The 22,194-nt window shown below is 38.1% G+C and overlaps 1 protein-coding gene across 1 annotated transcript in view; it reads right to left on the bottom strand.

Annotated features, from left to right (window-relative positions):
- HPGD (15-hydroxyprostaglandin dehydrogenase) overlaps positions 1 to 18,680 on the bottom strand; it is a 29,064-nt gene extending 10,384 nt beyond the window's left edge. Inside the window, exons 1-4 of the mRNA XM_059177490.1 lie at positions 18,331 to 18,680; positions 17,911 to 18,034; positions 14,212 to 14,318; positions 6,037 to 6,133 (exon numbers count right to left, since the gene is read on the bottom strand). Of these exons, the coding sequence (XP_059033473.1) occupies positions 6,037 to 6,133; positions 14,212 to 14,318; positions 17,911 to 18,034; positions 18,331 to 18,423 (421 nt within the window). The 5' untranslated portion in view covers positions 18,424 to 18,680. The remainder of the gene's footprint in view (positions 1 to 6,036; positions 6,134 to 14,211; positions 14,319 to 17,910; positions 18,035 to 18,330) is intronic.
- Between the last annotated feature and the right edge of the window lie 3,514 nt (positions 18,681 to 22,194).

The raw sequence follows: 22,194 nt of genomic DNA, 5'->3' as shown, positions 1-22,194 counted from the left end.
TCTTTTTCTCTCTTTCAAATAAATAAAAAATTAAATACTCTATTGAAATGTGTCATATTAATGGAAAGACCCCTGGTGCAGGGCAGAGAGTAGACCTTCATTGGCTGAACTGCTAGATCGGTGCCTGTCATCTGACTTCAAGGGACTTTTGCCAGTATTAGAACTCCATGACCAGCTGCTGGAATTAATTTGGGTTTCTAACATCTTGCAAACTGATACCTTCATGTTAAAGGACTTAACAACAACAAAACAAGGGATTGTGGCAACAAGACGGCAGTCTCCAAGGAAATGACATTTTAAAAAAAATATTGTAAGACATTTTTATTTATATTTAAAAGGTCGAGAATAGAGTATTTATCTCTAAAACTCTCTGAAGCTTTTATCTTTAAAACTCTAGACCCAGAATGGTACAAAGTTCACTCTAGACCCAGAACGGTGCAAAGTTCACCTACAGAATCCCAAACCGACTCTCACCAAAATATAACATGTCTAATTAGTTACAGGATTGTTTATCATGACAATAGGTTTAGGAAAAAAAAAATCAAAAGAAGGAGAAATTCTACCCACAAAATAGAGAAATCGTTTCTACAACCACTCAGGATAATAGCACCAAATAGTCACTGACTGATGAGATAATTATGAAGAAAAATTTAAATACCTGAAAATTACATATGCAATTACAGAACATACAAGGAAGTCATTTAGAAAAATATAATTTCCATTTCCACATTAGTTCTTCCATCTTTAATATCCTTCCTGCCCATATTTACAACAGATAGCTTTAATCCCTATGTCTCATAGAAGTTAAAAACTCAAAAAGATCTTGTGTAAAAAACTGAAATCTGTTTGGACAGGGCAATTGTACTGGACCTCCAAACAGATTTTCTTTTAAATGGGTAGAAGCCATGTGAAACAGATTACAGAAGTGCTAAAGAAATTCAGTTTAGGAAAATAAATTGAGAGTCTAAGGATACCAGTCTTTGCATGATAAATGGTAGCTTAGCAGCTATGACAAAAAGCAGGAACCCGAGCCCTTCATGTTTTCTTCACAATCCAAAAGGAAACCGTGTACCCACCTTTCTGTTTTTAACTATCACTTCTCTAAGATGAGAGAAAAGGGAGAACTGGTGAGAATCTGTGTATGTTCATGCAGAAAGCTGACCAAAGTAATGGGGACACCTCCCCATTATGTGATGTGCCACATAACAGAACACATTATCTGCTGCTGCTTTTTTTCCTCTCAGTATCATGTCTGCCATTAACAAATCATGTTTTATGTATTTATTTGAGAGAGAGAGTGAGCGCACAAGCAAACAGTGGGAGGAGCAGAGGGGGAGGGAGAAGGAGGGGAAAGAATCCCACGCAGATTCCTGGCTGAGCATGGAGCCCTCCGAGGGGCTCGATCTCACAACTTGGAGATCATGACCTGAGCTGAAATCAGGAATCAGATGCTTAACTGACTGAGACACCTAGGTGCCCCTAAATCATGTTTTAAAGTGTGACAGGATAAAAAAAGTGGTCTAAACCTTCCTAAAACCACTACATCTTCTACAATAAAAATCTTTCCAGAAAGGTAATTTTGTTTGTTAATAATTAACTTTATTAATTCTTAGAAAGTGGCTTCTAATGTTCCACCAAAAGTCTCCTTCCTAGAAGTTCAGGCATTGCCTGTGCTGTGATCATAGGAAATGGAGATGAACTTCGTAGCCATTCCATGAATCTCCGTAAACTGGAGGCTAGTTGCTCAAAGTGTGGTCCAAGGACTATCACCAGAATCTCATGGCCTCTCCCAGACCTCCTGAGTCAGAATTTACATCTGAACCAAATCCCTAGGTATCTAATCATCTAGGTAATCATCTATACATGTTAGTTCCAGAAGACTATTCATTACCTAATCTGGCTAGGAAACTCTAAACATTTTTATCCATTCCTCAAAAGACCAATTCATATATATTTCATCTTTCTTATTGATTCCTTCTAGTCTGTCCCTTCTTAATCATTTTAAGCCATAAGACAGCACAATAGACACCATGAAGCATGTCGACAGTACTAAACAAGAAAGGTGGCTCGCAGGTTCTTAACAGTTGGCATTTGGCCAGTAAAGATCCAGATAATGTAGGATCACCTACTCTATGGCATACACTTAAAATAATGGCAAAATAAAAACTGCTGTTATTACTACTGCTAATTCTCATCACATTTTCCAAGTTATATACAGTTGTTTGGAATAAGTTGTAGGGAGTTGGTCAAAGGTAAAACTCATATAACCAAGATTTTATCACAATGCCTGTAACGTGGCATTTCCTAAGAATGTTAGATCTTCTTTTTACTTTTGGCCTGGAGATGATAGAAGGTGATGAGTATTTTAGCTCACCTGAAATTTCTGCTCTGTTGTGACATTCCAGGCCCACTACTGCTCTTCAGGCCATGGGAGACCCAGGGCTTTGAAATTCAGTATCCTGTTTCTGTCTAAAAAGTCTGTGCCACTCTATCCATTTGGTTCTGCCATGCTCATAAGAGATACCGGTATATAGCTCTTCATGTAGAATATTTGCCTAATTACTCTCACATCCCCCTTCTCTTTTCTGTACTTGCTCAATGTAGGTTTAAGTGGAAGCTGCCCCTTGGAGAAGTATCTTTAGCACATTCACCTCAACATTAACTTCAAGCTAATTATATCAGTTTAGATGAAACATAGCCAAGTAAGTAAGATACTGGGCTGGTATTTTAAAAATCAATGATTTTTCAAGTATTTTCTTAAGACTCTAAATGTTTTTAAGTTTTCTTACTTACTGTTTTCCATCTCAGGAAATGAGACCCTAACAGGATCTCTCACAAAATGCCCCTGAGTGGTTGTCTTAGAGGCACAGAGGATGCCCCCAGGGCTCACTAGGACCTCCGCAGCTAAGTACATAGGCAGGTGGGAGAAGGATTAGCAGGCAAATTGCTTTTCCTGTGACAACTACTTCTTCCTTCCCACTGTCAGAAGCAATGAACTGTGTAAGAAGCACACTTGACTCTCATGGGATGTCTTGTGCCAGGTGATGGGCATCAAACCCGACTTCAGGCTGATCTTTTGTTGTTCCTTTCAACTTTTTTTTTCTTTTTTTTTTAATAGTTAAGAATGACTATGTCAACATGAGCGCAGCTTTACAGACTGTGTTTATAGACAGAAACTCATAGAGAGGAATCTAGTGGTCAACAGTGCTCAGAACATCTTCTGGAGCTCCCGGCTGGCGCACACCCTTCCCTCAATACACGGTGGAATCACTCTCCATTTGACTCCTGTTTGTTAAACTTATTAATTGCATTTGATACTTGGTCTGCGTCAGTGGTCATTACTCATTAACCTCTCTGCCCAAACCAGTGTTTCAACTTAAGGTTTTACTGACAGCGTAAGAGACTGTGAGGAAAGACTGGTAGAGTTGAACAGCACTCACAGCTATTCCATTAGTGAACTGACCAGTGGGAGGGAAGTAGGAACAAATCTGAGGAAGGAAAGTTCAGAAAGCACTTTTGGAAAACACAGAGGAAGTAAGCACTAGAAATTTGGTCATTTATACCTCAGTAAAGCTGAGGGGAAAAAATACTTTGACTCTGGCAACTCCTCAGACATTTTGGTCATCTGACCTCTCCCAACAGGCTATGACTTCAAGGGTATAAAACTGTTGGTAACATTTCTGAGGAAAATGTGAAGCCAAAGAGGTTCTCACTGATATTTTTCTACTATTACAAAACCCTGAGTGTTTATCAAACCCATCTCACTGTGGGAAGAAGAGATGTTCTTGCTGATAGGATAGACTACAGGGCAATGCATCTTCATCCTCTTTGTGAGATTAAAGGACATTAATGCCAAAGCCCAGGTGGGAAGAAAGGTGGCAAAGCCTGTCCAGGTTATCCAGAGACAAAAAAGAAACTGTATAAAGGCATCAGGTATGGAGGTCGGGCGTTATGGAGGGAGGGTACGTCCCTACATAAGGATGAAGGTACCAAATTAAACACAGTGGACAAAGATAAGCTATGCAACTATTATAAGCAGAGACACCCTGCTGGCTGGGAGGCATAGTAGGTGGAGAAGAAGTCTGGAATGCTATGATATTCATTAAATTGTAAGAGTGCCAGAAAGGTAATTTGAAACCAAAATGATCTTATTGTTGAATTTGTATTTATTCAGTTTCATCTGCATGACTAGAGAAAGATCCACACATGGTTCCCAATGTTGACTCTGAAACAGGTAGAAGCCAATGAACACCCAGAGGTGGGTAGTGTGATAAAGCAAGCTCTTTGCCAAGAGAGCAAAGTGGACGTCTAATTGTAATCCTTAAATTGCGCTTGCCAAAGACGTGTTTTGACTTGTGCCTTTGGTAAGCTCCTCAGATGTTTTCAGAGCTTAACTCTGCGTGTCAAATGGGGCAAAAGCTTAAGATATCACTGAGAGTTAGTCATGTGGTCTTGAAATTAAAGCAGTGCCCAGAAGGCTTGAAGATAACTAGCACATTTCCCTGGTTTAATGGAGTTAGAGGAATTCAGTTTCTTTTACCTCACAGTTGGGCTAAACTCATCACGGATGGAGAGCCAAATTAACCATCTCATGGACAGAAGAGTTAGATAACCCGGTGGTTAAGACAGAAGAGGTCCTAAATCAGGTTGCTCATGTGGGAATACCAGCTTTACTGCTTCCTTGCTCTGTAAGCTTGTGGAAGATACTCAAATTCTCCTACCTGGATTTCCTTCCCTACAAAAGGGAGATTACAGAATCCACTTTGTGGGGTGGTTGTATTAAATGAGGTAAGGCACACACAATGTTTAAAATAGTAGCATGCAAACAGTAAGTGTTCAATGTGTTAAGTGTGATGACACCTTTAAATATTTTTATTGGCTAAAACGCAGTACTGCATTGCACATCTTTATTCATGCTCTGAGGCAAATAAACCTCCTTTTTTTTTTTTTTTTTTTTTTTTTTAAGCCTCCTCTTATTGTACAGAATGTCTTGAACAGAGTTCTAAATTGATTCAACCTGGAGGCTTCCAGACTTCCTGGGAATGAAAGAAGTGCTTCCAGTGACAGAAGGGCACGGGGCTCCCTGAACAGGATTCAAGCTTCTCCAATCCTTGTTAGCCCTCTAGCTTTAAGACACAGCCCGTAGGATTATCTCTTGTTCACCACCCCAGATTTTTTTACATTTCTATTTTTATGAAGATATCGAATACTTCTTATTAAATCTCTAATTGCTTATGTATTTTTCTTTATAATTTTATTTCAAAATAGTGCAGATATAGCCATGGCTATTTGACTCTAGGGTTTCAGATTCCCAGAATTTAAATGTGGCTCTCTCTTAGGCCAAATATCTAAGTCTTGCCCATGCTCTCACCTTTTACCACATCCTCAGAATTGAAATCTTATCATTTATAAGTAGATATTACATTAGGAAAAATAACCAATTTACCCTGAAGAACTTGTAGAATTGGTTCTATAATAACTTCAGGGATGTTATTTTGTCTTTAAGCAACCCCGAAACGGAAATGCTCATTTGTTTTTTGAGAACTTCCCAAGAAGGAAATTTCTAAGCCTCCCTTGGTGGCAGTTTAAAGAGACTTAAGGACCATCTGACAATGACACCCAGAGGAAGGAGAAAGAACAATGCTGAGAAGCAGATCTCTGGTGTTGTCACAGGTGTCTCCACACCTGACCCCTGAAATACAACTGGAGCTGGGAGGTGGGGCACAGTGGGAGAGGCGGGGAACACCTGTTTTGAGCACCTGTTTTGAAATTACCACATGACTGAAACCAGATAATGTAAGGAAGTGTCTGTACTTTGGGACAAGCAGAGTTTAGACCACTCGCTGTCAATACTGGTCAGACTTCTGAAACTTTAAATGAAATTATCTTGCTGATTCCTGAGTTGATAATAAACGTACTTTGAATATCTACTTCTGTGATCCAAATTATCAGTAGGAAGTTATTATTAATGAAGATTTATTTTTGTGGCCCAAATTACCAATAGGAAATTGTTATGAATGTCATACTTGTCCTTACCTGCTAAAGAGGACATATTGATAATGATGCCGCCTTCACCTCCATTTTGCTTACTCATGTAATCCAAGCCAAGGTACGTTCCGCTGATAACAGAAACCTAATCCAGAGACATAAACGGGAAAAGTAACATAGCCATTATACTTTATTATATATCACAGACTGAAGTTTTTAGGGTGATTGTAGACATTCAGGGAGATTTCTGCAAATACTATCTCTGAAAGGCTTTCAAGCGGCTATTTGCTTTTTTTTTTTAAAGCGAGTCATTGTGTAGCTTTTCTTTGGTTTGCCTACAGTTGCCGAGCTTCTCACATCTCCCCAAAAGTTCACTTAGTTGCCCAATCTGAGACTTTATGAAAAAAATTGTATTTCCTTAGTGCTTTGTCACTTGACCTCAAATCTCAAAGCCTTAGAGAACTGTATATGCAATATTCTTTTTCTTCTCTAAATATTGGGCACAAAATTTATTTACCCTACTTAGCATATCATTCCCAGATCCAGGTCTTTCACACACATACATCTACTCTGTTTAATTCTCTTGGATTTGGGGATACATAATAGTGGAAACCCTTGATTTCCTACACCATTTTCATGCCATTTAAAAAAAATTTTTCTAATAAAAAGTCTATTTGGCATTTGTATCTACTTCTTCCCCATGTAACACAGAGGAAGGTGATCTCCCCAGGTTTAGGGTGGGCACTGATTAATTTCATTCAGTTGCAGAAATTCCATTCTCTTTGCTAGTGACTGGCTTAAGGCCCACAGGTGACCCATTTCTAGCCAGTGAGACCTGAGGTGCAGTCAGCAGGAGGAGGTCCTGGTCAAGAAAAGGCAGTGCGAGAGAATGTTGCTGAAAAGTCCGTTGCTTTTAAGAAAACCAGAAAGATATGATTAGTCCTTTCCCACCCCTCTGTATGGGTATAATGGCTGGAATATGTAGTTACATTGCTAACATCCTTAAAATGAAAGCTCTGGGAAGAGAGGCAGACCAGAGAGATGAAAAGACATTGCATTCTGGGATCACTGCATGGCAATATTAAGCACTCCTGACTTCTGTGTTGTGTGAGATCACATAACTCTTTCACTCTGTTTCAAGACCTTGACTTGGTCAGTTGGACAAGGAATCTTCTGTAATGTCCGCCTCTTAAACTTGTTCATCACTCTTGCACTGGCTTTTTGAGAGTTTACTCTGATTGGTGACTCTCCTCCCCATGTAGGCAACCTTTCTGGTTTTTTGTTTTGTTTTGTTTTGTTTTTAAGGTTTTGCTTATTTGTCAGAGAGAGAGAGAGTGTGCACAAGCAGCGGGTAGTGGCAGGCAGAGGGAGGAGCTGAGCAAGGAGCCCTACGTGGGACTCATCCCAGGACTCTGGGATCATGAGTTGAGCCTAAGGCAGCAGCTTAACTGATGGAGCTCCCCAGGCTTCCCTTTGTATTCTAACGTCAGAGAATTTACCACTACAAAAACAACTTGCGGTCCAAAACTTCTACTTGAAGCTCATTTTCCATTTTAGATTTAAGAACTCTTCCTTCCAACTTGACTTTGAGAAGGTGAACATTTTCCTTTGACATCTTAATTCCTACTTTTTGTATTCTTTACAATACCACAAAGAAAATGACATGACAGTAATGAGTCTGGAACAGAGGGCATACAGTGGTGGTTACCTTCTTTTTATTTTAAAAAGTCCCTTTGGAGTTTTCCTGACACACATTCAATGTTGCCACTCTCCCTAATACTAGTTCTAGAACAAAAAAGTAAATTGAAGATTCTATTCACTTAAACCATGTGTCAGTATGATATTAAGTAGGCTTAGGGAGAATGAGTAAAATTTCCATGAGTCCCTTTACAAAGAAAAAATACAAAACATTAAATGGTTTATATAAGAAGGAAAAAATGTCCATGGCTGAAATAACTGAAGTCAGTTAGATTCTGGTTGTTTCTGCCTAAGTCTCTAGCATGTCCGGACAGAATTTCTGTTTACGCATATTGGCGCTATGCTTTATTCTCAGGTATTTACGGCTTTGCTGACACCCTGCTTTTGTGTTTTCTAGATCTACTAGATGCAGCCAGATAAAAAATTTGGGAATACTTCAGCTTTAATTTTTTTTAAAAAAAGGAAGATTTATTTCCAGGTTTTTGGTGGAGGAGGATAAAGGATTATTTTCCCATCTATTATCAAGTTAAGAACTGGGTAACTTTTCAAATGAGAGTGCTCCTCTGAATACATCTACAAAACAGGGTAATGCTTTGGCTGGGGCATATGTGATATTTTTACCTCCTCTCCTACAACAATCTCTTCCTTATTATCCCAGGCAATATAATCAGGAAAATGTTAGGAAGCCACAGAATAAAATGTTTTTGTTAATATTCTAATAATTCTAAATATTTTGTTAATATTCTAAATATTCTAAATAAATGTTTTGTTAATATTCTAAATATTCTTATTCCTTGGCAATATTTATATAGCACATAGATTGGGTCATTAAAATATCAAGCATCTAGGGGAAAAAAAAATGAAAATTACAGGCTTGTTCTAGCTACAAACACAAAATAGCGGGGATCTATATAGTATTATTTTAGTCTATCATAAAGGTACTCTCAAATTTGTATTTGACCTCCAAAAAATTGGGATTTGACTCTCAAAAAGAGAAAAAGAAAATTTTATGGTTAATTTCACATAGTGTGAATAAAAATTCACTTACTGACAAAATGATCTAATTAACACATGCTTACTCAAGTTTTGATTATGAATAATTTCTAAATATAATACCAAAATTATAACTGTGCTCTATTCCAAATCTTAAATTAGTTTTTCCCACAGATTTAAGTACCCTATAAATTAAAACCGCTCATGAATTTCCCTGTACTGGGAATAATTATTAAGTAACAAAGACAAATGGATAGATGGTAATAGCATATTTGTTTAACTCTTACCAGGTGTCATGTCTTCTTAATATATATTAATATATATTAAATATATTCATGTTAATACACTATATTCATATATTCACATTAATATATTAATTATAGCATATTAATTATATTTTAATATTAACTAACCACAATTAATTAATATCAATTAATTAAATCATATGTAAATTATATGTACAATACAGTATATATTGTTTATATAATATGTAATGTGCTATATATTATATATATATTTCCATAACCTATATACAAAAAACACATGTGCATGTATTCACTACTGAAATTTCCTAATATATCATTTTCCTTATCTTAGCTCCCTCCCTTCTGAGGTTCCTTTTAGTTTATTTCCGGTTCTTGTGCTATGCTCTTAACTCTCATTTTAAAAATTCTGTCATCTAAATCATGAAATATTGCCTTTCAGGTTTCTTATCTTTCCTTCAGCCCAATTCTTGAGGAGTACTAATACAGGTGACCACTCTTTTTTTTTTTTCTTTGAAATCCTTCTTCAGCTTTTGTTTCTCTGTGTTCAGTCTTTTTTCATTTTTTTAATGTGAGAAATATTATTGTATTCCCCTTTGCAGAGCTACTTAAAATTTAGCAAGTTCTGCCTAATCATAATAGTTCGACTAGATCTTTAAACATTATGGAGTAGGAGTAACAAAACAGAGAGCAGTTACTAATTTAATTTGTAATCAGCATCCTTGGGAGCCAAGAAACAGAAGTACATTTGACCACATTTCTTCCCATCTCCTCAACTCATCCTTAGAGGCAGAGTAGGACAGAGGAACCCACTTTGTATATAAATGAAGTATATAAATTGTATATAAATTCATTGTGACAATGAAGAAAATGTAAGGAGGAGAAATATAATTTATTGAGTGATGTTATGTAGTAGCCCTGTGCTGGATACTTCATGTAAATTAGGGCTTACTTAAGCTTAACCATCCTTCCGGATAAGGAAATTATCTTCATCCTTTTACAACTGGGAAATTGAAGACCAGAGACATGAAATAAAAGTCCATGAATTCTAAATTCAGAACTTTCATCTAGTTTTGATGGAATCTAAATGCATACTCTTATTAGTACAAATCTTTTGTCAACCCTTGCATTTCTGAAAAAAATAATCAACCACAATAAGCCATCTATTTTGTTTCGTTTTTATTTGAGTACACTAAGAGATTCAATAAATTAGTTACATACCCAAATTAGATTATAAATCCCATATGAATGGGAATGAATTTATTTAGGCTTATTAAAGATCAGAAAGTAAAGAAGTATATTACAGAATGGGCTTATCAATATTCAAAGTTAAATCTACCTCTACCCACCCAATTGCCAGAGTAACCTTTGACAGTCAAAGATTCAGTCTTCCCTGAACATTCCTAATGAGCTCTGGGTAGCTATAAATAAAGCTACTGCAGTTGGCTTCAGATTAAGGAGGAAGCACCGAATAGCCTCATGAAAACAAAAGAATGGGAAGAGGTTTAATGTATCACTTGTGTTACATTAAAGTAACACAAGTGATAACATTGTGTTCTGCTAAGTTAAGGATAAGGAAGTGGTAAGTTTGGTAAGTAGTAAAAGTAGAAGGACAAAAGGTACAGCTTGGCAACACTGATGTATTAGGAAATAATCTAAACATTGTATTAAAATATGAAAATGAATATCCATGTATGTAAAATATCATAGAATGTTAGCTTATGTCTCCAGTAAATATAAATTGAACACCTACTCTGTACACAGAACAAAAATTTTATGCCTTGAAAGAGCTTATAGCCTACTGGCATAAATTGCACAGGTATAAAAGTAATTCTAATACAATTTTAAAATTTGTAAGCCCTATAAGCATGGTATCATTAGGGAATACAAGATTCCAGAAGAGGAAGAGATACATAGTAAAGTCCTTTAACTAAGTGGTTACTCTGACAGAGATGGGAACATAGAGGAACATGCAACAGAACATGCCTGGTCTCGTGGAAGGAGGCAAGTTACATCCAGAGTCTAAAAAATATACAAACCAAACACAAATATTTGCATTATATAACACAATAATCAAGTCAGAAGGATAATGATAGGTCAGACTCCAATCTAGTCTTGAACTGGGTGTTGCAGGTAGGAGAGGAAGTAACATGTTTTCAAGTTATATATAGGTAACAAAGGTTATATCCCGCTCTTTAGATGTAAGTTAAATAAATGTCCTTAGTTCCTGGAGTTAAGCTAAGGAGTGCCTTATGTCAGCAGAGTCCAAAGAAAAATAAAGGCCAGATAATTTCAATGAGGAAGAATCCAAGACAGTGAGTTGTAATCAAAGGAGTCAAATAAAATTCTCCTGGTCTTCTAGAATTTTCTATTTGCAGATATTGTAAGAATTTCTAGCCTGCAGGAAGTTTTTATTCACCCAGGACATGTTAGAGCAAACACGCCCTCTCAGCCAGATGAAGATTGATAATTCTAATCCCATTTTCTTTGTGATAATGTCTTCATTATTTTCATGTTCTTTATATTAACTCAAATCATTGCACTTTTCTGAGAGCTGATTTCTGTCTTTTTTTTTTTTTTAAGATTTTATTTGTTTATTTCAAAGAACAGAGATAGCACAAGTGGGGAGGGGGGAGTGGGAGAGGGAGAAGCAAGACTCCCCATTGAGCAGGGAGCCTAATGAGGGACTCCATCCCAGGACCCCGGGGATCAGGACCTAAGCCTAAGGCAGATGCTTAGTCTTTTAACTGACAGAGCCACATAGACACCCTGACAACTGATTTCTTAAGGAAAAGACATAGTAGGTGTCCATTATGAATGCAACGAATTTAGGAACTTCATAGTGTAGTGATCTTTGTCTATGAAATATCTATAGATATTACAGATGAAACTATTAAAAATACCAGTAGGGAGAAAATTGTTGTGTGATTCGTGCCTTTTCACTAGTAGAGCTTGATGCAAAGAAATTATTGTCACTTTATGTGGTTGTGGAAAGTGCCATTAAGTTTATAAAAATATATTCTTAAATATTCCTGAAGTTTTCAATTCATTTTTTTTCCATCTGGCAACCACAGGATGCAATGAAATATGGTTCATAATAAGTCAGGGACAACCACCAAAGATTAATAAAATGTGTAATTTCCAGGGCGCTTGGGTGTGTCAATCAGTTAAGCATCTGCCTTTGGTTCAGGTCATGATTCCAGGGTTCTGCGATCCAGCTCTGAGTCGGGCTCCCTGCTCTGTGGGGAATTTGCTTCTCCTTCTCTGTCTGTACCTCCCCCCTGAACTCGTTTGCATGCATGCTCTCGCTCTCTCTCAAATAAATAAAATCTTAAAAAAAAAATAAAATGTTCAATTTTCTTATTAGTAGAGAAGAAGTAGAGGTATCCAGTGGAGTTTAAGAAAAAAATGGAAAAAGATCGAGAGCAAAAAAAAGAGAACTTAGTAAATTCAAAATATGAACTGAAGGGACGCTTGGGTGGCTCAGTCGGTTAAGTATTCGACTCCTGATTTCAGCTCAGGTTATGATTTCACAGGTCTTGGGATTGAGCCCTACATCGCGCTCTGTACTCAACAGGAAGTCTGCTTCTCTTTCTCTCTCCCTCTCTTGCTGCCCTTCCCCCTTCTCATTCTCTTCTCTCTAAAATAAAGTCTTTAAAAGATTAATTTAAAAATAAAACATGAACAAAAGCGTAAGACATAAATCCCAATAAAGGGTGATGATGAGTATAAGTGGCTTAAATCCACAAATATAAAATGTAGATATGCTCAGATGTGACTTAAAAAATAAGAGCTCATGCTGTACTGTCAGCAAGAGACAAATTTAACATGAATATTGACAGGTCAGGTCTCTAAACACACACACATCTCCCAGAAAGACTTTGGGAGAAATCTAACACATAAATTTTAACGTTATTCTGAAAACTGATGATATCTAAGAACACTGGAGACAAATTTTAAAAAGAGCTAGAAGGAGTACCTTTCAATCCCAATTAAAGAACTTCAGGTATCTGTCAAGTATGGGGAGAAACTTTGTACCCTTATCAAAGTGGTTCAGCTCTTTTGTGAGGTACTGTAATTCTCACTACTCCCATCAAGTTATTAGAGTTAAGAAATTATTCATGGGAATGTAGATTCAAGGCAAATATTTATTGATTAAGCACTATCTTCAAGATATTGTGTTGATTACTGAGAAAGAAAGAAAGAAAAAAAAACATAACACATCCTGTTTTAAGGAGCTTATCATGAAGTAGGGGGCCACTCCCTGTATGTTGATACACACACAGTGGTTCTTCTGTACTTGACACATGCCTGCTTTGCAAGACTTGTAGAATGACCTTAGCAAGGGCAGGGTGACCCCGACACACAGCCTAGCCCTTACAGCTTTCTTTGGCTAAGGCTTAAGTTTTACTGAACCCCAACATCTTATGTCAAGTGTGTTTATAAAATGGGATAACCAATCAACTTGTGATACAGAGGATAAAACAGAAATTTTATTTTCTAATTCTACAGTTCTGTAATTTAAGAGCTAACTGATCATCAAACATTGTAGAAATTATACATAAACACATACACACACACACAAATACCGACTTTCGGATAAAAATCCCAATAATTACAAAGTAACAGTCACTTTAATCTTGCTTTCCGTTACATTTCTGGAATTAAATTAAGACTTAGTTTTTAAACAAGTTAAGTCAGGATTGGCAAACATTTTTTTGTAAGGGGCCAGATGGTAGTTTAGTTAGTGCACATCATGGGGTCATTGTCACAACTATTCAACTCAGCTGTTGCAGCACAAAGTAGCCATAGACAATACATAGATGGATGACCAGAGCTGTGCTCCAAGAAAACTACAGACACTGAAATTTGAGTTCCATATATTCATGTATTTCATATGACTTTTACATTTTTTCAACAATTCAAAAATATAAGACTCATTCTTAGCTTTAAGTTGTACAAAAATAGGTGGCAGGCTAGTTTCACCTATGGACCACAGTTTGCTCACTTCTAAGTTATGCAGTAAACTACAGGTTTTTTTTTCATATTTCCTTTTAATATTTTTAAGACAGATTTATTTGCATAATTAGAAGCCTCAAATGCCTTCCCATTTGTAAAAGGAAATGCTTCTTTTCCAGCTTTCTGCAACTTCCCTTTTTCTATGTTGTAAGTCATTGTATTGATTCCATGAACGTAAGAACCTTTTCTTCTTTAGAAGCATTGTTTTATTATACAAATTTAGACAATAAACATGGCGAAGATAGCTTACCAAATTAATCTGCACAGTTTTTTCCCAGTTTTTCTCATTATTCACACCAGCATTATTGACCAAAATGTCCAATCTCCCAAAGTGGTCTACAACTTTTCTAAAGGTATCTAAGAAAAAAAAAAAAAAGAAGACATTACAGATATAGTCTTGTGTTCCATATGTACATTTCAATCCCACCCTGTGTCTTGAAATTAATTTTCATTTATCTACTTTTGTAATAAAAAATATGCTCTTAGACTGAGACTTAATGCCTTGCTTCCCAAAGCATGGTTTGTGAGCCAACAGTATTCACAGCATTACCTAGACACCTGTTAGAAATGCATCATCTGGAGTGCCTGGGTGGCTTGGGTGGTTGAAAATCTGACCTGGGATCAGGTCAAGTGAGGTTGAGCTCCGCTGGGGGCTCTGTGCTCAGTTGGAACGCTGTTTGAAGATTCTTTCCCTCCCCCCTACACTGACTCGTGTGCACTCACAGACTCTAAAATTCTTTCCTGAAGAAATTTCCGAAGTTCTGTGGCTTAGACTATGACAAAAAAATCCTTTTTAAAATATGTGTTATATTAAACACAAGTCGTCTCATGTATTCAGATCCCTTATGATCATTTCAGAGAATCTGATATCCCAACTAGTAAAAGTGTACTTTTCATCCAGTTGATTTGGATACTGTAACTTCAATATTGACTATTCATTCTTTTCTCTTTCTCACTATTATTGCTACTTTGTATTACTCATTTGTGTAAAAACTCCACTGGACCTGACAAAGTCTTCATAGATCCTCAGGCCAGAAGTTCATCCATTACGTTGTCCAAAATCCACATACCCAGTCCAGTCCTTGTAAATCTTCCTCAGCCATTCATACTTGGCTTTACCACTTTTGTATCAGGAAACACATTATTTCTCAAAGCAGCATTTGACAAGAGTTCTATAGATTTAAATTCTTTTGTTGGGCCTTTTACAATTGGTTCTAGCTCTACTACCTGAGACTTTAGATAACAATCATGGCTGTTCTTCCAAATACCAGAAAAGTATTCTCTGGTCTTAGGGCCCATCTATGAGTTCCTTGAAAACAGCAAATCCACACAAACTTTATTTTGATTGAACAAAATCTAGAATGATTAACAACTACCACGCATACTGAAGAGGGCATGGACTCATCAGTTCCCAAATGGATAAATTACTAGGCAAGTTAATTGCCAAAAATATTACAAAGGCCATTATATATAATATTGTACCATACTGGAATAGAAAACAACAAAATAAAAACTGTTTACTTTTTCATGGAATTTTTAAACTGCTTGAAATCTCAAATTGATTCCAGAAAGGCCCTCTAGCAGAAAGCATCTAAGGAACACCTTTTTTTTTTTTTTTTTTTTTTTTTTTTTTTTTTTTTTTTTTTTTTTGGCATTCCACCTGAAGTATGTTCTACTCTTCAAAAATCACATCCATCTTATAGGAAATTGGGTTGTTAAGTTCATAAGTCTAATTGCTTCTTTAATTTTCTTTTTCATTCTGGTCTCTATTGCATTCCTTATACTCTGCCCTTATCAATATCTAATTCATCATCTTCTCTCTGGCATACCACAGAATTTTAGGCTCAGACAGTTTACAATTCAGCTCTTGTTGACATTTAGAAGCTTGGGAGACTCTATAATTTACTTACACTCTCGACATTGTATTATTTTCTTTTCTTTTCTTTTTTTTATTTAAGATTTTATTTATTTATTTGCCAGAGAGAGAGGAGCAAGAGTAAGCACAGGCAGACAGAGTGGCAGGCAGAGGCAGAGGGAGAAGCAGGCTCCCTGCCAAGCAAGGAGCCCAATGTGGGACTCGATCTCAGGATGCTGGGATCATGACCTGAGCTGAAGGCAGCTGCTTAACCAACTGAGCCACCCAGGCGTCCCAACGACATTGTATTATTTTCATTTGTAATATGAACTATATCCAGATCATCTCCAAGAAACTTTCACTTCTGTATTTATGTGATTTCAAAGAAGTCTCCCTTGGCCACAGCCTAAACAGTTTCAAAAGCTATAGATAGCATTAAATCCTAAAATTGTTGGATTCAAGGCCATGTCTTCCTTAAATGCAAATAAATGCTGATGTTCAGACAACATGTGGATTTCTCATGACCAACATGCCTTCTCCTGGTCACTCATGATGTGTCTGAGTTTCCTCCTCCACAATCACTTACCTTAAGGAATGTGTTTACAGCCAGGATACTAATTTTAAATACTGGGAAGAAAAACAATTAGGGTTAAATGTCACATGTGAAACTACATAAATTCAGGCAGAAATAGCTTTCAGATGAGCTATACTGTTTTCTACTTCATCAGCATGGATGTTGGAATTTGGCGTGACTTTATCCTTGATCCAAAATATCATGCACAATCAACAAAACTTTATCCTCTGGCAAATTATATTCCACTAGCACTGTGGTTCAAGATCTCTTCTAGTTGTGCTTGTAATTCACGTTATAGGTCTTTATTAGTGTTTTCAGATCTAATTACATAATATCCTTTAAAGCAATTATCTTTAGCTAGAGGGGAACATTCCCTTCTAAGGTACCTCTTCATTTTCATCCTCATACAGAATATCCCAACGTTTCAAAGAAATTCACATTTCAGTGTTTATTTAAGGATGGGGTGCTAGAATGACTTTTATGGAAGATTTTTGGCCCCTTGATTAATGAAGTGCCTAACAATTTAATATTTCTTTTTTTTTCAAAGATTTTATTTATTTATTTGACAGACAGAGATCACAAATAGAGAGGCAGGCAGAGAGAGAGAGAGAGAGAGGAAGGGAAGCAGGCTCCCCGCTAAGCAGAGAGCCCGATGTGGGGCTCGATCCCAGAACCCTGGGATCATGACCTGAGCCAAAGGCAGAGACTTTAACTCACTGAGCCACCCAGGTGCCCCCAATTTAGTCTTTCAAATAAACTTTGTGAAATACATATATATTACTTTTCTACTTATTTTTCCAGAAATTTTTTTTTCATACAAATCTATCAGGGCTCCATTTGACCAAATCTCTTTATCGTGCACACCAATATTGTCCTTGATATCTCACAAGCAGATGGTTCTATTTTAAAGGAGGAGACCAGAAACAGGAAAGCATTGAGGAAAGTCTGATAGAAACTTTTCTTCTGCAATTCTAACACTGCAGTACGGCTATTATTATTCTTAAAGTACCATATCAGAGAGAACATTTGGTTGGAAATATCTAGCATGTCTGTGATTATGGTCCTTGAACTTGCATTCTAGTATGTTTAAAAGGAAACATTGCCACATTTGGTTGTCATTGAACTTTGCATCTTCCAGCTTTCTGGGAGTTGTTTGCCACAGTTCCTTAGCCTATTTCAACTTTCCAAGTTCCATCTGCAAGTTCAATCTTTCAGTAATCACTGCAGCAGCACGGCCTTTGACTATATAAAGGAATTTTGATTACATCATGTGCTGCCAAATGACTAAAATAAAAGATTTCTCAAGCAGTCTTGGTTTTCCCCCCTTAGTTTTTAATGGCTATCGGGATGTCAGTAGGAAACCTAACAGTCCAGGCTATCTATTGGAGTTCAGAAGTGGCTGCTCTCCAGGAGGCAGCCGATCTGCCTGCACCGAGGCTGGCTCTCTGGCCAGGGCTGCCTTCAGGTCGTTGCTTGTTCAAGGCGTGTTCGGTGTTGATGGATTGATTCCCCTCTCTTACCTCTCAGTTGTTCCTGGTCAGCCACATCGCACTGAATGAAGAGAGTCTTCTGAGGTTCAAACTGCTCATCCAAGGCAGCTTTACATTTAACACCTGCTTCAAGGTTCCAATCGACCAGCGCTACCTATGGACGAGAGGAGAGGGAGGCATCGAGGTCATCGCAGCTAGTGAAACAGAAGAACAGTAAATAAACACCAGACGCTCCCCCTCTTGGACCTCAGATTCTGCAGTTAAAGTTCGGGGTCTCTCCCTAGGCACTTTGGAGGTCTGCTCGAGACCGTCAGCCTTGGCAGCTTTTGAAAGCGGCACGGTGGGCAGCCCGGGGCGCGGCCCCCTGTCTCCTGCGGGAGTCCTTTGGTTGGTGCTGGAGTCTCGGGGTGGGAGGACAAGTTTCCGCGGCCGGGCGCCACGCTTGCTTACCTTAGCGCCCTTGTGCAGGAGCGCCTCCGCAAAGGCTCTGCCGATGCCCTGCGCCGCGCCGGTCACCAGCGCCACTTTGCCGTTCACGTGCATGGTGCGGCCGGGGCTCCGGGGCGGTGGGCAAACTCCCCGTCTCCGCGCGGCTGCAGCTTTTATGGTCCCCTGCGCGCGCGCGTGCAGCCCTGCCGGGCGCTCTCCTGCGAGTGGGCGGGGATGAAACTGTCAAGCCCGCGCCGGGGAACCCAGGGCTGTGTCACCTGGCCCTGAGCGCTCCCAGAAGCCAAGCTTGGCGATCTTTGCCTTCCTGACTGGCAGCTCGGGTCAGAGCCTCCCCTTGGCCTCTGGCTGAGTGGCTGGCAGGACGCTGACAGGAAAAACAGAAAGGTTATTTCTTTAAAAAAAAAAAAAAGCAAACAAAACAAAACAAAAACCTTCAGTGCGCAAAGACCACCCTGAGAAGAGGAGGGAGAGGAGGGAGAGGAGGGGCTCGGGAGCTTGGTTTCCTCCTACCCTAACGTCTTCCCCTCTCTCACGCCCCCTTCCTCAAAATAAACAATAAAATAAAATAAAATAAAATAAAATAAAATAAAAAAACAAGCAAACAGAGCAAAATCTTAGGGGTGTTGCTTTTTGTCTCAATTTAAGTTTATGTCTGAACTCCCAGGTCTTGGAGACTGGAGTGTCAATTGTGTGTCATCTTGAGAGGGCTCCCCAAGGGTGGTAATCATTTACTTGCACAGGACTTCCAGAGTCGCTGTTAGCCTGGTAAACTGTTGGCTCAATGGAATGCTTATTGAATCTTACTAGCTTTGAAGGCTCAGAGTCGCCAGAATGGAAAGAGGTTCTCAGTCCTCCAGGAACTTGAGTACAAGTTGTGTATCCAAGATGGGCTGTTCTTCTGACCTAACCACTCCTTTTCTTGTTATCACCTGCAGGCTTCAATTTTAATTCCATAAGCTTAATACCTGGTTGGCATGTATTATGAACAAAGAAACCTAAGCATTCGGGGACATGAAAGTCAGGCAAAAGGCTTAACTAACAGCAGAATGAAGCCTTTGTGTAAGTCTTTGCTGTTTACTGCAGATATGGTTGAAGGTGACTGGGTCAGCCGTGAAGGCGTTGCAGAGGACTGTGTGATATACGTGTTGTCAGTAAGCTGCAGAAGAAAGACTTCCAAGTTGATCTGAAACTGGGTCTTCAAAAAATGTTGAGAAGTTAAGACAGGAAAAGAGATTTACATTCTATCATGATACTGCATAGTCACAATGTGAAGAGCACATTGAAGGATCATATTGAAAGGGAACAGCAGAGGACAAAAAAAAAAAAAAAAAGGAAACAAGCAAAAACCCAATACCTCTAGTGGCATGCACAGAACAGAGAAGAAAAGGGACGAGCTCCTCAGCAGAAAGAAACGAATCACAGAAGAAACCACTAGAAGAGCATTGGACCATGCTGAGGGAGCAACCTGTTGCAGTACATATGGGGAAAAATAGCTTCAAGAAGAAAGGAGTGGTTAATTATTCAGACTAAGGAGCAAAAGCGAAAAACAGATGGAGGAGTGCTTTGAATTTTTCAAGAAAAGAATCAGTGTGAATAAATTTACAAAGCACAGAAACCAAATGGCTGAAATTTAAAGAGAAAATGGCTGGAGAGAAGATGGGTATCGCAGGAGTTCAAGACATTAAGTGGAAAGAAATAGATTGGATGGTAGTTGGAAAGATGAGAGAAGGCAGAAGGACTGATTCAGCTTAAAAGGCAAGCAGTCTGTGAGGGGCGGAGGAACCCGAAGCCACGCAGGTGCAGGAGAGCGCAGGCTTCAGACTCACACAGGGTGGATTTGGCTCTTACCTCTGCTTCTGACCAGCAGTGTGACCTTGGGCAAGTGTCTCCAACTCTCTGTGCCTCAGACTCCTTCGTAGTAGAGTAGCAGTTTCTGTAAGGATTTGGTGAAAATTAAGTTAGGTAATACCTATAAAGCACTCTTCCAGTTTCTGGCACAAAGTCATGCAATAAATACCTGTTCTAAATAATTACTTCTGGATCAATCGTAAATAATACATGTGAGATAGAAAAGGAAACATGAGAATGAGTTTGTTGGTTGGTTGGGGTATTTATTCATTTATTTATTTATGTATTTATAGTACATGGGAAGAATTGGGATCTAGGGCAGCAAGAACCTTTCAGTCCCTTTTCTCTCAGCTTCCATTGTCACCATCTTTGTTCAGACCCTTAACTTTCTCTGTGGTAGCCATAGCAGTTAACATCCTGAATTACTTTGCCCACAAATTTCCTAAATCCAATTCAGCTTCCACACTGCTCCCAGGAAACATTGTAATTGATTGATCTAGTAACGTCTAGACATTCTCATTTTCAAAATCTGTGAAATATCCAAACTCTAGGGCACTGCATAGGAGGGGGAACAGCCTAGCCTTCTGTGCCCTGTGTCCTTCCTACAGCCCCTCTTTAGAGTCTAGGAAGCAAAATCAGTTAAAACGTACCCCACTCTCCCAACCTCAGACCCCTGCCATTTTCTGTCTTCTCACTTGAGGATGATTCCCTTCCTAGTTTCTTCGCTTGTCTTCCAACTCAGCTATGAAAATTCTGCAGTGGAAACACCAATCTCTTTATTCTAATGATCTGACTATCTCTGTCTCTCCAGCTTCCCTTAAAGGGAGAACTGAGTTTTTTTTCTGGATATCTCTACCATCCAGCATAGGGCCACCTGTAGTGTGTGTTTGTACATGTTGAATGAAGAAAAGTACAGATAAATAGAGATATGTGTTTGAGAGAAGATGGAAAATTTGAACTAGATGGTGAGATTCCCCCCTCTATTGTGATTACCTTTTTACAAAATTTACAAGTTAAGACTGGAAAAAATATATTGGCATGGCATTTTTTGAAGCAGAGTGTCTTGATAGTTTTTCATATTTTGTATTAAATGTATGTTTTGACTTAAAAATACTTACAGGACACTATATATGTATATTCTAAAACCAAACTAAGTCCTCCTTGCCCAGTAAACACATACCCCCTGTGGTTTCTGATGTACATTTTTCAGCTTATGTGCTGATAACATTATTCAGTTTCATTGACACTAACTATACAGTTTTATCATCAATGTAATTTGTGTAAGTAAAAAAAATAATTCTTTGGTGAGACTAAGTTAAATCTGGGACAAACCATCATTCATGTAATTTTGTGAAGCATTCCTATTTACTGTTATACTTTATTAAGTAATTAAACACAATTCTCTTTAAAAATTAAATAACAGATTAAAAGGGATGGTTCTTCTCTCAATACAATTCCAAGTATTGGGTACGGAACATTTACTCATCTCATAAAAACTAAAATCATAGCCTCAGGAATCAAACTGCCTGGCTCTGAATTCAGCTCTGCAGCCTTCTAGCTGTGTGACCATGAGTAAATTACTCAACTTCTCTGAATCTCAGCTTTTACATCAGTTAAATGAGGATGAAATAATATTTATTTCACAAAGTTTTTGTAAAGACTATATTGAGATAAATAAAATCAAGTGAAGTGCTTGGTCCAGTGACTGGTACATAGCAAATGCTCTGAAAATGTTACTGTCACTAAACACTGCACATATATAATTGCATTTATTATTTACAACCAAACAGTGACGCAATTATTGTGGTCATTTCACAGATGAGGAAAATAGGGTTAAGTATGCTAGGGAATTTGGCCAAGGTCACTGATTTAGAAAATGGAAGGAGGCGGTTTTGAATCAAGGTGTGATATTGAGTGGTACTTCTTCTTCTTTATAATTAAACTTTATAATTAAACTTTTGAGATAATTATAGTTTTAGCCATGATTGAATAGTGATTTCCTTAAGAAAGGCAAGG

This window comes from Mustela lutreola, chromosome 1 (genome assembly GCF_030435805.1).
Source record: "Mustela lutreola isolate mMusLut2 chromosome 1, mMusLut2.pri, whole genome shotgun sequence".
NCBI lineage: Eukaryota > Metazoa > Chordata > Mammalia > Carnivora > Mustelidae > Mustela > Mustela lutreola.
The sequence above is the reverse complement of the archived record's forward strand: the minus strand, read 5'-3'. Positions and strand labels throughout refer to the sequence as shown.